General features: G+C 44.7%; 1 protein-coding gene across 1 annotated transcript; it reads right to left on the minus strand.

The window, feature by feature from the left end:
- Nucleotides 1-6,363: 6,363 nt before the first annotated feature.
- On the minus strand, nt 6,364-12,310 carry LOC134552788 (uncharacterized). Its single transcript, XM_063401746.1, has 2 exons — nt 12,174-12,310; nt 6,364-8,784 (listed from the first exon to the last, which is right to left on the minus strand). The coding sequence occupies exon 2, from the start codon at nt 8,770-8,772 to the stop codon at nt 7,261-7,263; it is 1,512 nt and encodes a 503-aa protein (XP_063257816.1). The 5' UTR covers nt 8,773-8,784; nt 12,174-12,310; the 3' UTR covers nt 6,364-7,260.
- Nucleotides 12,311-13,440: the final 1,130 nt, after the last annotated feature.

The raw sequence follows: 13,440 nt of genomic DNA on the forward strand, positions 1-13,440 counted from the left end.
TTGTTTTCTGTACTGAGTGACTGCAGATAAAAATAAATTTAGCAACGCTTAAAAAAAACATCTTGTCTTTCCTTATGCAGTGATGGGATTCCAGAACACTGTTCAGTGTCACTCAAAATGGAAAACAACAAAACAAAGCAGAATGAAGGCTTAGAATTAAGGAAGAGTCGTCAAACAGAATAAATTCTTCTGCTTAAATAAAGATGCAGGTGCATCATTAAGATTTTCAGAGTTCTGACCATTCATCTCTAAATAGATAAGAATATAAATACTAGAAGATGCACTGATTAGGGTGATTGAATAAATAACATAATATTTTTCAGCCTGGAGAAGTGAACTGAGAAGTTTGACAGTGACATATATGAAGTCATGAAACTATTAGTTTTGCTTAATAAATCAGCTATGAGTCATCACAAGAACTTATGATGCACTGCATTCAAGATATATGGAAGTGTGTTTCCTCACACTGAATGGAACAATTTTTTGTCAGACATCAGATCTTGGGATGCACCTATGAATTTGGCTCACATAAATAATAAAAAAAAATCTACAGTATTTCTAGTTTCATTCTTTTTATGAAGGGTGTAAGGATAACACAATAATAGCATATCTCCGTTTCTTCCATTCTATTACCAAAACAAATATACTAACCACTACTGAAAACAGAATATTGTGTTCAAAGTCTCCTTCTCTCTCTAAAAACTCTCAACCAAAGACACACCAAAACAAAATTAACAAAAACCTCAGCCCTCACACCATTCTTTTTTAGCTAAAAAAGTAAAAAAACCTTGATTCAGAAAATGTTTTCTGCTAGTCAATGCTTTTGGTGCTGTCTCTCCAAGAGAGTGATGAAAAATAATTTATGCCTAACCACAGTTATTCCTTGGAAATCTACTGCTGAAAGTCTTCTACTGAGAAAACTTTCAACAGGGAAAACATTAGAAAATGAGGGAGAAAAAGTTATATTTTTTTAAAATCCAGATTGCAATAAATTTACCAATTAAACTCTAAAACTCTCTGCCTCAGGAAACACATGGCTGAACTTGCAGAATTGTGTAGGTTACAAGCACTAGAACAGACTGTTACGTGACTGATTTGGACATGTGAATAGACACAGGTTTTAGAAGAAGTCGTTTATTTAACTCTGTCACAGGTGTTTACCTTGTGCACTCCTGATTGTGGAAATTCATATAGATGGATGGCAAAGCAAACCAAAAACATTTGCAATTTTCCAAAAGTGTCTGTTATTTCAAACTTTATACTTGTGAACACCAGTACAAACAGAAGATAGTACTTTAAGTATACATTAATATGTGAGGTCTCACCAGATGATGTTCGTGATGTTTGGAGTTTATGGATATGTCTGTTTTATCAAATATGACACCTAAAATATTTGGCATCAGTGATGTAATAAGAACTTCTGCTGTATCTTCTGATATTATTGAAAAGATATAACACTTTTTCCCTCCCATAGACATTAAAAAAATTGTTTCTTCACCTTCACATTTAATTACAGAAAGCAACTGTGTCTCCATAGAACATCATTTTGGAGTCAGTAACATCTGTGCAGGTTAATCTGCAATGATTTGAGACTAACTAAACATTTTTAATTTTTAAAACTTTATTTAAAACCTAGATTGAAACCCATAAAGCTAACATGCATAACAAACATTTCACTAAATACAAGTTAGTATTACTTTAGTTTAAAGAACACAGAATCATGCTGCAGTTTTTTTTAAAAAAAAACATTCTCATATAACATGGCAGGAAATAAAAAGATTATTATATGAAGGTACATTCATTTAATTTACAATTATATACTTTTGATGCCTTGGAAAGGCTGACCTGAAACAGAGACTGGACAGAGCTAGAGAATAAAGCAGGTATTTATTGAAAGGGCTCCAGGATCCACCTTGGGCAGGACAGGAGCCTGACCAGGCCTACACCCAGGGTGGACTAAGAATGGTCACAAAATGGCTGACTGGGCATGAGATCTTACACTTTTATAAGTTCTGGTCTATTTGCATGTTGGGGTTTAATTGCCCAATTACAGCTTCGGGTTGTGAAGTCTCATCCTTCTTGTTTTTATTCAACAGCCCACTGTTGCTTATGACTTGGGCCTGAAAGTTGTCCTTGGTCCTCAGCAGGAAAAGGATTTGTTTTGTCTACATACCCTGTGAAGAGAGGTGACTGGCACTTAATATGAGGCTCAGAACTACACACCTAGGCAGCACTGAATCTGAAAATATGAAGGTTTAAGGCATCACTTTTAAGAATTATTCAGAATACCAGTGGTGTTCGTCATGTATATAAAGATCATTGTTTGACAGCAATGGTACTGGAACTTTATCAGCCTCCAAAATTCTTAAAACTCTGGCTTGCAGAACAAAATACTCCTTACATACCATGCAGTAGCATGGGTTACAAACATGGGAAGTGTATGCTGCATTACCTTAAAAACAATGTAAATGAGTTCACAGAATTGCATTAAACTTAAGCAAAGTGCATTTTGGATACTGAAAGTTGAGAAACTGGACATTTTGATTTGGCTTAATTAACTACATAAATAAAAGGCTATAAAGACAGAAATGCAGATATTTAAGTTATCAAAGCCAATTAATACTTAGTTCTAAAAAGGAGACATATATAACTTTATTCTTTTTCTTTTTTGCTTTTCCTAAACATGGTGACAACTAGTGCTAAAAGAAAACTAATACAGAAGTTTACCTATGGATGAAAATAAAAAGGGTTTGATTTTTTTTTCCCCAACAGCAAACCAGATCCCTCAAATTTCTTTGTGTTTGAAATTTCTTGTGCTATCATCAGTAATGTCATTAAGTGTAAATCTGCACTTAATGTGTTAAATCTGCCATATCTGTTGAGAGTTAAATTCTGGTATTTTTCACCACATGGAAATAAGAAGGTTACCATCTATCTCAAAGGATATTGCCACTGTAAAAAAAGCAGCACAGTGCAGAGGTGATAACCACGTTATCCTACATGTGACTGCTATATTACTCAGATAATTCAGAACTAGTTCCTTTATTTTCATATAGCTTAATAAAAGGTTTGTTTGCAATACATGAAGCAGGACTGTGGACTGTGGTGCATCCTACACAAGATTAGACAGGAGAATCTAACTCTTACTTCTCCACACCTGAGGAACTTACAGTGTACTCTCTGACATGGAGGAGACATACTCCAACTCCAAAGACGTATTACCACCTTTGTGAGAGTATTGATTTTCTGTAGAAAAAGCTAGGATCAGATATCATGCCTCAATGAGAGATCTCTGCCTCTGAGCACCAGAAAGCAGTCATTGCAGGTTCTTACAGCTTCTATCCTTTCTTTTCACACTAGAACTGTGGAAAGGAATCAGATATAGCTAAAGGTGTTTATTTGTAATCCTTAAATCTGGCTGCCACTTATTTTTGAATAGATCAAAGTCATACTAAAGTTTTTAATAAGTAAATGTCTGTTAATATAGGATGTGAAATTTTTCATGCCCTACTCCTGAGAAAACTGAATTACCTTTTAGTCATATAAAAAAAATCTTGCCTCTGCATAACTACAGCAGAATATATGTACAGAAAAATAACTACTGAAATTCTGTTTCAGTTTACCCATGCAACTGGAATTAATCTGCATAGGGACAAATCTGAATAGAGTTTGTCTCAGTATACTCAAATTACAAGCAGGAAAATGAAGCAGCCTTCTTAGTATTTTCAATATTTTTGCTATAAATTCCATCCCCTATTGGATATCCAGATTCTAGTGCACCCCAATATATACTTGATTGGAATGCTAAAAAATTAAAAACTCTCAAATCTCTCTTGAAGAAGAAATCTCTTAAGACTAAATTGCACTTCAGCATTTCAGAGCTGCAAAGGATCTGCCCAAATGCATTCCATTGTAATTGTGACATATAGGTGTGTACTATTTCACTGTTTATTGATATACAATATTGTTTCCCCAGTTACATTAAATATCCCCCAGAATCCATTTGCCCAAGAGGCGAAGGAAAGCAATCTTCCTTTGACAGATTTTTGTTCATTTTTTCCTCTTCAAACTTCCCCAGAAACTTCTATTTTTTTTTGTTGACCTAAAAGTCATTACAGAACATTTAACCTCTTGCTCTCAATAGTAGTTAAAGACTTTAAAAAGTTTTTCCTGGGGAGAAAAAGGAGCAGTCAGTGTTAGATTAACACAGTAAAGATTGAACATACATGACAGCAGTATCTCAAGCCTCGCGTTGCTCCACCTTCCCAATCCACAAGAAAGAAATATAGTGACCCCAGAGCAGCAGCAATTTAGTTCAAAGAGAAAGTACAGTGAGATTTAAAATATGTCCTGGGAAATTATAATATCTTCCAGTGCCTATTGCAACCAAGAATGCTTTTAGAGATGCTATTTGAAGATTATAAAAACATATATTTTTAATCTAACAGGAGCAACATGGAGGTTTGCTGATGAAATCCTCAGCTACAATAAATCAGCACATAATCTATAGGGAAGAAATCCATTCTCCTAAGTGTTCTTTTTGGTTTAGATGATGATATTGCCATAGCTTGTGTTCAATAGCTGGATCATCACAAAAATTTGCAAACTATAAGGTATGACCCCAGTTATTTTAGGGAATTGATTAGAGGCTTGTGTAGCTGATGTCTCCAACACCAATTTTGGATTTAGACCACAGGGCCCTTTGGAGACCTGAAGACAAAGCACTTGATAGCAGCTTTTCCCACAGATTGGTAAACCTGGTGAGTACAGCTGTAACCTATGAACTGGTGTGGAAAGAAATTACAATCCACAGTCAAGCAAAGAAGTAGTGGGCAGGTGGCAGGTACAGGAGAGAACTTCAGAGTAGTAAAACAGGGTGAAAGGAGGTCCATCTCAAGCATGTTATATGAACAGGAAAAGAAGCAGCAAGGACAGCAACTGTGCATGTGTTTACACATCCACATATCTTACATCATTTTGATTACTCAGCTGTAGTGGGAAAACTCATACAAAAAGGTTATTGCAATGGATGGTTATTGCAAGAATGTGTGGATACACATTCTTGAGGGAAGACATATCAAGAAGAAGACAAAGTAGGTGAGGGAGAGGTGAAGGAGTAGCTCAGAAGTATGGGAGCCCTTCTGTGACACAGACAATGATTTGTCTGAGAGTTCACAACTCAGGATCAAGAGAGAGGCCAGTGAGGAAGACCCAGAGGTAGGAGTTTATTACAGTTCACCTGGTCATGGTGAGGATATGAATGAAGCTATTTTGAAATAAGGAATTCTGGATGACAGACCCTAATTTTCATGGAGGAATACTTTGGCATTTTCCGGTAGGTCAGTATGACAGGATTTTTGTCAGGGGTAACTTCTTGATGCAAATAGTGATACCAACCACGAGTTGGAACCATGGATCAGCTGCTCAGAAACAAGGCAGAACCATTTGAGGACATATGACTCAGGGTCTTTGAGTAATGTCAAAGGTAACTTTGACTGAAATAACCATGAATTAGTGGAGTCCAAGATCCTGAGGAGAATGAAGGAGATAAGCAGAGTCTATATTCTGTACTTAAGGGGAGCAGCTTTCATCTCATTCAGGGAACAGGTATATAGAATCATGTAGGAAGAGGCATTTTAAAAGGCAAAGGTACTCAAGAAGGTTGTGAAAGACTCCAGCCAAACACAGAAATAGTCCATCCTGACTCCCAGGAAAACAAGAAAATGTCTCAGGTGGCTAGTCTGATAAAACAGAGAGCTCAGGGTGGAATTCAAATGAAAAAAACAAAGGGCAGTGTACAAGAAGGTTGAGGAGAGGCTACTAAAGAGAAATTTGGAAGTATTGTTCAGCCATGCAGGGATGTTGTTAAGAGTGCTGCAGCTCTCTTGGAAACCTGTTAGGGATGACAAGGGCAACAAGAATTGCTTCTAGCACAGCAGTAGTATGCAAGTATAGTGCTGGAAGGGGCCGGTCATTTAGTGACAGCAGGTGTGTAAGGATGAAGTGCTCAATGCCACCTTTGTCTCAGTCTTTGCTGAGAATGTTTCCCAGGCACCTGTGCTCAGTGAAAGGAGTCAGAAAGGAAAATACTGGAGGAGGATAGTGTTTACTTCAGACAACTCAACCCATGAAAATCCAAGTGATCAGATGAGCTGCATCCAAGGGTACCAAAAGAGATGGCTGATGTCCTTGGATGGCTAATGTCAGTAATTTTTGACAGGTCATGGAAATCTGAGAACTGCAGAAGGAAAAATATTGCAGTCATATTCAAAAAGACTAGTGTGCCAAATTCAGAAAACTACAGACCAATGAGATTAATTTTTTGTGCCTGGAAAAAATCAAGGAGGAAGTCCTCTTGTGTCGCGGTGCCGCTACTAAAGCCCCTTGGCTTCGCCCCGAGCCAGCCCAGGCACCGGAGCAAGCGGAATCCGAGCTGCCCCTCAGCGGAACGAAGGGGTCAGCCCTGTGGGTTCTTGGCCCTGGGAGAGGCCTGAACGGCAGTAGGATAACTGAAGCGACGCGCTAAGAGCGAGAAAGGAGGATCCAGCCAGCCAGACAGAGGAACCACAACTTTAATCCAACAGAGCACTGTCCAGACCGAAGTGGAACCAGGCTGAACTGGATACCGAACAAAGAAATGCACCAGCTTATATGCTTTCGGGGTAGGGGAGGAGAAATGGGAGTTCCTCTTTGCGGCAACCAATGGAAACTTGACACTTGGGAGATAAGGGGAAGGGTTGCAAGCCTTGAACCAATTAGGGGATAGGGGAGGGATAACACAGTGGCGGGAAGAGGGGAAAAGGTAACATGTGACCAAGGGGAGCTAGGAATAGGGACTTGTAGGGAGGATGTAGCAACTTATGAAATTCAATTAAGGGGGGGTGTGCAGAACATACAGCATTGTGCAGAACATACAATATAGGACCCACCAGCCTTTCATCTTTTTCACATATCTAAATCCTTCCTACTTGGTAAACCACCCATATATCTTTCAACTTCTCTCTGCCTCAAAACCTTCTTTCCTATATCCTTCTTTCAGCACCCTCTCCTTTTTCCTTAAGTCTCTCTCTTTAAATCCTCTCCCTCGTCTGTCCTTCTTTTCCTTGTCACAGTCCTTCACAGCACCTGCTTGTTCCTGCTTACACTGTCCCAACTTTCTTTGTGGAGTCCAACTGAGGTTTAACATACTGAAATGGGGAAAGTCCAACCATCCACACCACCACATCTCCCCCTTTTCTTTTATTTTTGACCCTGTGAGTCCTATCTCAGATATCCGAATTGAGGGGGGTCCACCAGGTGTTCAGAACGTGGGTATGATTCTGCAAACCACTGCTGTTGAGTAGGCCATTGTTCTCGAGGAAGGCTGCGCACTTCTTCTACGGTGATTTCAAGCTGTTCAGCCTGCTCGTCCTCATCAACGAAGCTTTCCTCCTCTTCCTTGAACGCTTCTGGGCCTACTTCAACGGCTACTCGGTGGACTTCAGCTTTGGGTGGTGATGTGGAGGAAGAAATCAAATTCTGCAACATCTTTTTCATTAGTCCAAGGCTGGCAATAGCAACAAAAAGCACAAAAACAATTAACAGAACAGTTTTAAGAATCGATCCCGTCCAACCCGAGATCCCCCATCCCTTGAACAAATTACTGAGCCAGTCCCCGTATTCTTGCTTGATGTCTCCTATCATGTTTTCCATTTGTTTGAGTGCCTCGCGAGTCCCCTTGGCCCTAGATGTCAAATTAAAGCAGCAGAGCCCCTCAAACTCCTCACACGAGTGACCGTGGAGGAGCAGGAGGTAATCGATGGCTGCACGATTCTGGAGGGTTGCCTGCCTCGTAATTTCCTCATCTTTCAGGAGGTTTGATAGGGCCCTAGAAGTCAAACGGGATTGCTTAGCTACCCAACATTCCAAATGGCCTAATTCTCCGAGGGTCTTAGCAATGGCGACCCACGGCGCAAATACTGTGATTGCGATGCCTTTAGATCTGCTCCAATGGATAATTTCCTCATCGCAATCGTCTGCCAATTTTTTGAGAGAGTAGTCTTCTCTCTTCTTTCTAGAGTGTGCCAATAGATGTGCACCATTTGTAGAATTTTGTGTAACCCAATCCAAAATTTGTGATTTGTTGGGTGAAAACAATCCGAGGGTCCCAAAGGTGCACGGGCCTCCGGAGAGGTGAGAGGGGATACCTGCCCATGCGTGGTCTCCGCAAATCAAGAATGTTCCCCTGGGAAGCTGGCGGGGATGGGCAAAGACTTGGGCTGATTTTTGGGGAGGGATTGGAGGATAACTAAAGGACACAGCGTTGCACCAATGAGTATTAAAATGGGCTTTGGAGGAGACAAAATGACGGTGGTGACGCTGGACGTGGTCGTTGCGGATATGAAAACAAGATTCGGCTCTGGCGGAACCTAGAAGCTCCAGCTCCTGAGGCTCGTTTTCTAACTTTGGAAGACTTTTAATATAATTGTACCACGCGACGATGTAATGGGCATGCTTTAGGTTATGCTCCATTTTAGCAGCTTCTTGTCTAAGTTTTTGAGCATAACCTAGAAGCATCTTGGGCATCTCACGATCTTTAAATGGGATCCCCACGAGGCAGGATGCCATGGGATTCGCGGCACTCGCTTGGTTGAGACATATGTGGTCTTGGCCCAGTGATTTGGCCAAGACAGTCCAGACGTTCTGTTGCGGCTGGGGGACGAGCCACGCCTGGGCGATGGTCAGGAGACTGGCGAAGAGGACGGCTGAACTGATGGCAGTCTTGGCGCTCATGGTTGGACGGATCTAAACAGAAACTCAGAAAAACAAATTGTTACAAAGTGGGAAATCACTGGAAAAGGGGTCCTCCCAGCCTTCTGACTTCTCCTCCTCCCCTGAGTCACTGGACTCACGCCTTCTGCGGCGTAAAGCCGCAGAGGCGACTTGGGGCTTTCCGTTTTCCCGGACTTTAGTTTTTTTCTCAATATACGGTTTAACCCATCTGGAGGGTATCCACTTCGGCCCGGCATCAGTAGAGACGCAGGCGTACCCGCGCCCCCACGTCAAAAGCGTCAGTGGGCCCTCCACTTTCCCCGTTTCGGGAAACCTTACGGTTACCGGCGGATGCTGCTCACTCAGGTCCCAGTCGCGGTTGCTATTAAAATGCCGCACAACTGGCGGATCTGGCTTTTCATAAGAACAATTTAGGAAGTTTAACACATAAAGTGCCCTTGCCAATCTAATTGGTGGAGTCTCAACCTTCAGGACTGGTCTTTGCTGTTGAAGGACCCGTTTGACGTTCTGATGGGTCCTTTCAACAATGGCCTGACCCGTGGGGGAGTGAGGGATGCCCGTTTTATGCTCAACTCCCCATTGCTGCAGGAAATCTGCAAGCTCCCTGGAAGTATACGCAGGGCCATTATCTGTTTTAATTTCCTTGGGGATGCCCATGAAAGAGAAGGCCTGAATGAGGTGTTGGATGACGTGGGAGGCCTTCTCCCCTGCGTGTGCGGAGGCATAGACTACACCTGAGAAGGTATCAACGGACACATGCACGTACCGGAGTCTCCCGAACGCCGCCACATGGGTGACGTCGGTCTGCCAGATTTCACAACTTCCCAGCCCTCTGGGATTGACTCCGGCGTGCATGGTCGGCACGGAGTGGGATTGACACGATGGGCACGAAGCCACAATCGCCCTGGCCTGTTGCCGGGTGATACGAAATCGGCGGACCAGGGCTGGTGCATTCTGATGGAACAAAGCATGGCTGAGCTGTGCCTGTTGAAATATGTCAGGCAGTGGGGTCTTTGTCACAGGAGCAGCGAGAGCATCTGCTCTCCTGTTGCCCTCTGCAACAAACCCTGGCAAATCGGTGTGCGACCTTGTGTGCATCACGTAGAAGGGGTGCTCTCGGTGGGACACAAGCTTTATAAGTTTCGAGAGCTGCGCATAAAGCGCGTCGTTGGAAACCTGCTGTAATACTGCCTGATCAGCTCTGGACACTACCCCTGTAACATAGGCAGAGTCGGTAACTATGTTTAGCGGTCCGGGAAATCTCTCTAATGCCCTGACGACTGCGGCCAACTCAGCGACTTGAGGCGAACCCTCAACGATTTCAACATCACTGTCCCACTGCTGAGTTTCGGGATCCTCCCAGGTCATCACTGACCTGTGAGAAGCCCCGGACGCGTCTGTAAAAACGGTCAAGGCCTGGAGTGGTTTTGCACTTCGGACACTCCTCAATGCCAATTCAAAATTTCCATCCAGATTGAACAATTTGTGGGCCGGCCGATGAATTGAAATTTGGCCCGTAAAAGAGTCCAGAGCGAATTGTAGAGCTTCATTATTTTGAAGCAGAGTTTCCAACATGGGTTTGGTGATCTGGCCCGAGGATAATTTGATGGGGAGATGGATGCACTCAAAGTCACAACCGGCCAACTCGCAAAGGCGCGTACGTGCCTTGCGGATCAGCTCAGCCATGATTTCTTGTGGCCTCGTAAGTCTCTTGGGCCGGTGGTGGCTAAGAAAGACCCACTCTATGATCAGCAGTGGATCTCTCCCCCCGTGGCCCTTGGTGTCATGCTGTGTGGTGTTCGAATCCCACTGAAAAATGACCCCAAAAAGATGCGGGAGCTTACCCAGCACCACGAACCGAAAGGGTAAGCCGGGGTCACATCTGTGCGCCTGGCGTGATGACAACGCCTGTTGTACCTTCTCCAGTGCTTTCCTTGCCTCCGCGGTGAGCGCCCTGGGAGAGCTAAGCTCATCTCCCCCCTTCAATAAATCGAAGAGGGGTGCTAGATCCTCCGTGGAGAGACCCAGCCAGGGCCTCACCCAATTCAACTCTCCGCAGAGTCGATGGACATCCGCAAGGGTCCGGACTGATGTCCGGATAGCCAATTTTTGGGGAACAATGGTCCGCCGTCCGATTTCCAGCCCCAGGTATTTCCAGGGTGGCATCCGCTGAATTTTCTCTGCTTGCAGCTCAAACCCTGCAGCAACTAACAAATCTGTTACGCGTGTGAGGACTCTATCTAGTTCGCTTGTTGTTGGGGCGCAAATGAGGATATCATCCATGTAATGGTGGATGATAACCTCCTCCGCGGCTGCGCGCACAGGACGCAGCAAGGAAGAGACGTACAGCTGGCACATCACCGGGGAGTTCTTCATACCTTGGGGAAGAACCCTCCAGTGATACCTCTTCCTTGGGGCCGCTCGGTTGATGGTAGGCACCGAGAAGGCAAAACGCGGTGCGTCATCCGGATGTAGGGGAATTTGGAAGAAGCAATCCTTCAGATCAATAACTGCCAGATTCCAATTTCGGGGCAGCATGGCAGGGGATGGCATTCCTGGTTGGAGGGATCCCATGTCCTCTATAACGTTATTAATTTGGCGAAGGTCGTGAAGGAGGCGCCAGCGCCTTCCGTCACTCTTTCGAATGACGAAGACGGGCGAGTTCCAGGGGGAATTCGTTTCCACGATATTACCCTTCTGTAACTGCTCCTCCACGAGCTCCTCGAGCGCCTTTAATTTCTCCTTGGATAGCGGCCACTGGTCAACCCACACTGGATTATCCGTTTTCCAATTCAGTTTGAGGATTGGGCGCTCCTCAGTGACCGCTAGGCAAAAAACCTGAGGGGGGTCTGGGATACTAATTGTGACCCCCCATTGGGACATGAGCTCCCTACCAAGCAGGGGCCGTTCATATTTGCAAACGAAAGGGCGCGTATATGCCAATTGCCCTTTCGGCCCCGTGAATTTCACCATGCGCGCTGATCTCTTAGCCGATTGAAAACCCCCTACTCCGGAGATATTCGCCGGCGCGTCCTCCAAGGCCCAATGTGACGGCCACTCCCGGGTGGGAATGATCGTGACATCTGCTCCTGTGTCGAAAAGAAGACCTTTATTAACGGACTCATCCCCAATGGACATCGTACATTGTATTATAGGTTTTTCTTCTGTGATCCGATGCACTGCGTTGATTGAAAGTGGCCTTTCCTCAGGGTAAACCTGATACTGATCTGGCCTGGTGTGTGGAATTGCCTGGGCCACTATTTGTCCCTTTGGGTGGAAAGCTGGGGGATGAGTGGAACGCAGCCAGACATTGAGGAACCTGGGGTCACCCTTATAGGTCCCCGGGTATACCTCAATGTCTTGCGGAGTGTATTTACAGTCCCCAACAACAATGAACTTACCTTTCCTTTGAAAAGGCCAGTCCAGAAGGTCTTCGCAATCCACGCGAACTGGGTACCAGCTGGTATCTCTGAGGTGTGCACTGTGAGTGAGCCTCAACCTGTAAGGTTTACAAAATGGTGTTAACGTCAAGTCCGGGAAAGTTCCCTCCTGGGAAGGGTGAAGGAAATGCCAGTCCGAGATAGTTGTCTTGGTCCAGTGACCCCCAAAGGCGTTGACTGCCTTCTCTTCTGCACTGCCCACCCTGTTGGGGTCATCATGCCGGGTGGGCCCGCACTCCCCCCCTAGTTTTTTGAATTGTGTTCGGAGTCCTCCTGCTGCGGCCGAGGCTTTGCCAGCAAGTTATGCGGGCATTGGCTCACAAAATGCCCTTTTTCATGGCAGAGGTAGCACTCGACCCGTGCTCTGGCTGGGTTCGACGCTGCCGGCTTGCGGGCCTGTGGGCGACGAGGAGTCGCATCTTCCGCAGCATGCACCTGCCGAGTTCCCTGCTTGCTTGCGGTGGTCATATGTTGAAGCAGGAAAGGGACCTTTTGCTGGCAAACTTGCAGCATCACCTGTAGAGTCCGTGGGGGTTCTGGAGGGAGACTTAAAATCGCTTGTTTGCACACATTATTAGCATTAGCAAAAACAATCTCCTCCAAAATTCTCTTACGGGCGAGCCCGTCCGTTACTTGTATTTCTAAAGCCCTAGTCATCTTGTCCACGAAATCTACAAATGATTCTGTGTCCCCTTGCCTAATCTGGGTGAACGGCGGCAGGGGTGCACGAGGCTGCATCGTGAAAAAGGCTTTGCAGGCCAGGTCTCGCACCCTAGGCAAAACTGCTGGTGGAATGAGCAGTGCCTGAATTTGAGGGGACTCGAAGGAACCTTCTCCTCCCAGCAATTCAACAGTAAGGGGATTACCTCCCTCATCAATTGCTGGGAGTGGCAGGTGCGGCAGCTCCTCCCGCAGGGCTTGCCTAAATGCAGCAAGCCATAATTCAAATTCAGCCGGTGTCATCAGGCAAGAAAATAATTGCTTTAAGTCTGCAGGAAGGGTTGTCGCAGCTGCTAGGTCTGCCTGAAGGAGGCCGCGGAAGTACGGGCTCTCTCTCCCAAACTCTTTGTGCGCCTTACATAAATCTCGAATTATACTTTGTGAAAATGGCTGCCAATTCGGTTTTGGTTCGCTACTCCCGCGAGCCCTTCGGTAGGTGACAGGCGCAGCTGAGAGATGTACTTCCTGGTTTCCATCGCTGTTGTCTTCCGGTTCCTTACCGTGGGAA

Source organism: Prinia subflava, chromosome 7, assembly GCF_021018805.1.
Source record: "Prinia subflava isolate CZ2003 ecotype Zambia chromosome 7, Cam_Psub_1.2, whole genome shotgun sequence".
Lineage (NCBI taxonomy): Eukaryota > Metazoa > Chordata > Aves > Passeriformes > Cisticolidae > Prinia > Prinia subflava.

What these genes read in the sequence shown, in the direction of transcription:
- LOC134552788 (XM_063401746.1), bottom strand. Translation starts at nt 8,772, where the DNA reads ATGAGCGCCAAGACTGCCATCAGTTCAGCCGTCCTCTTCGCCAGTCTC.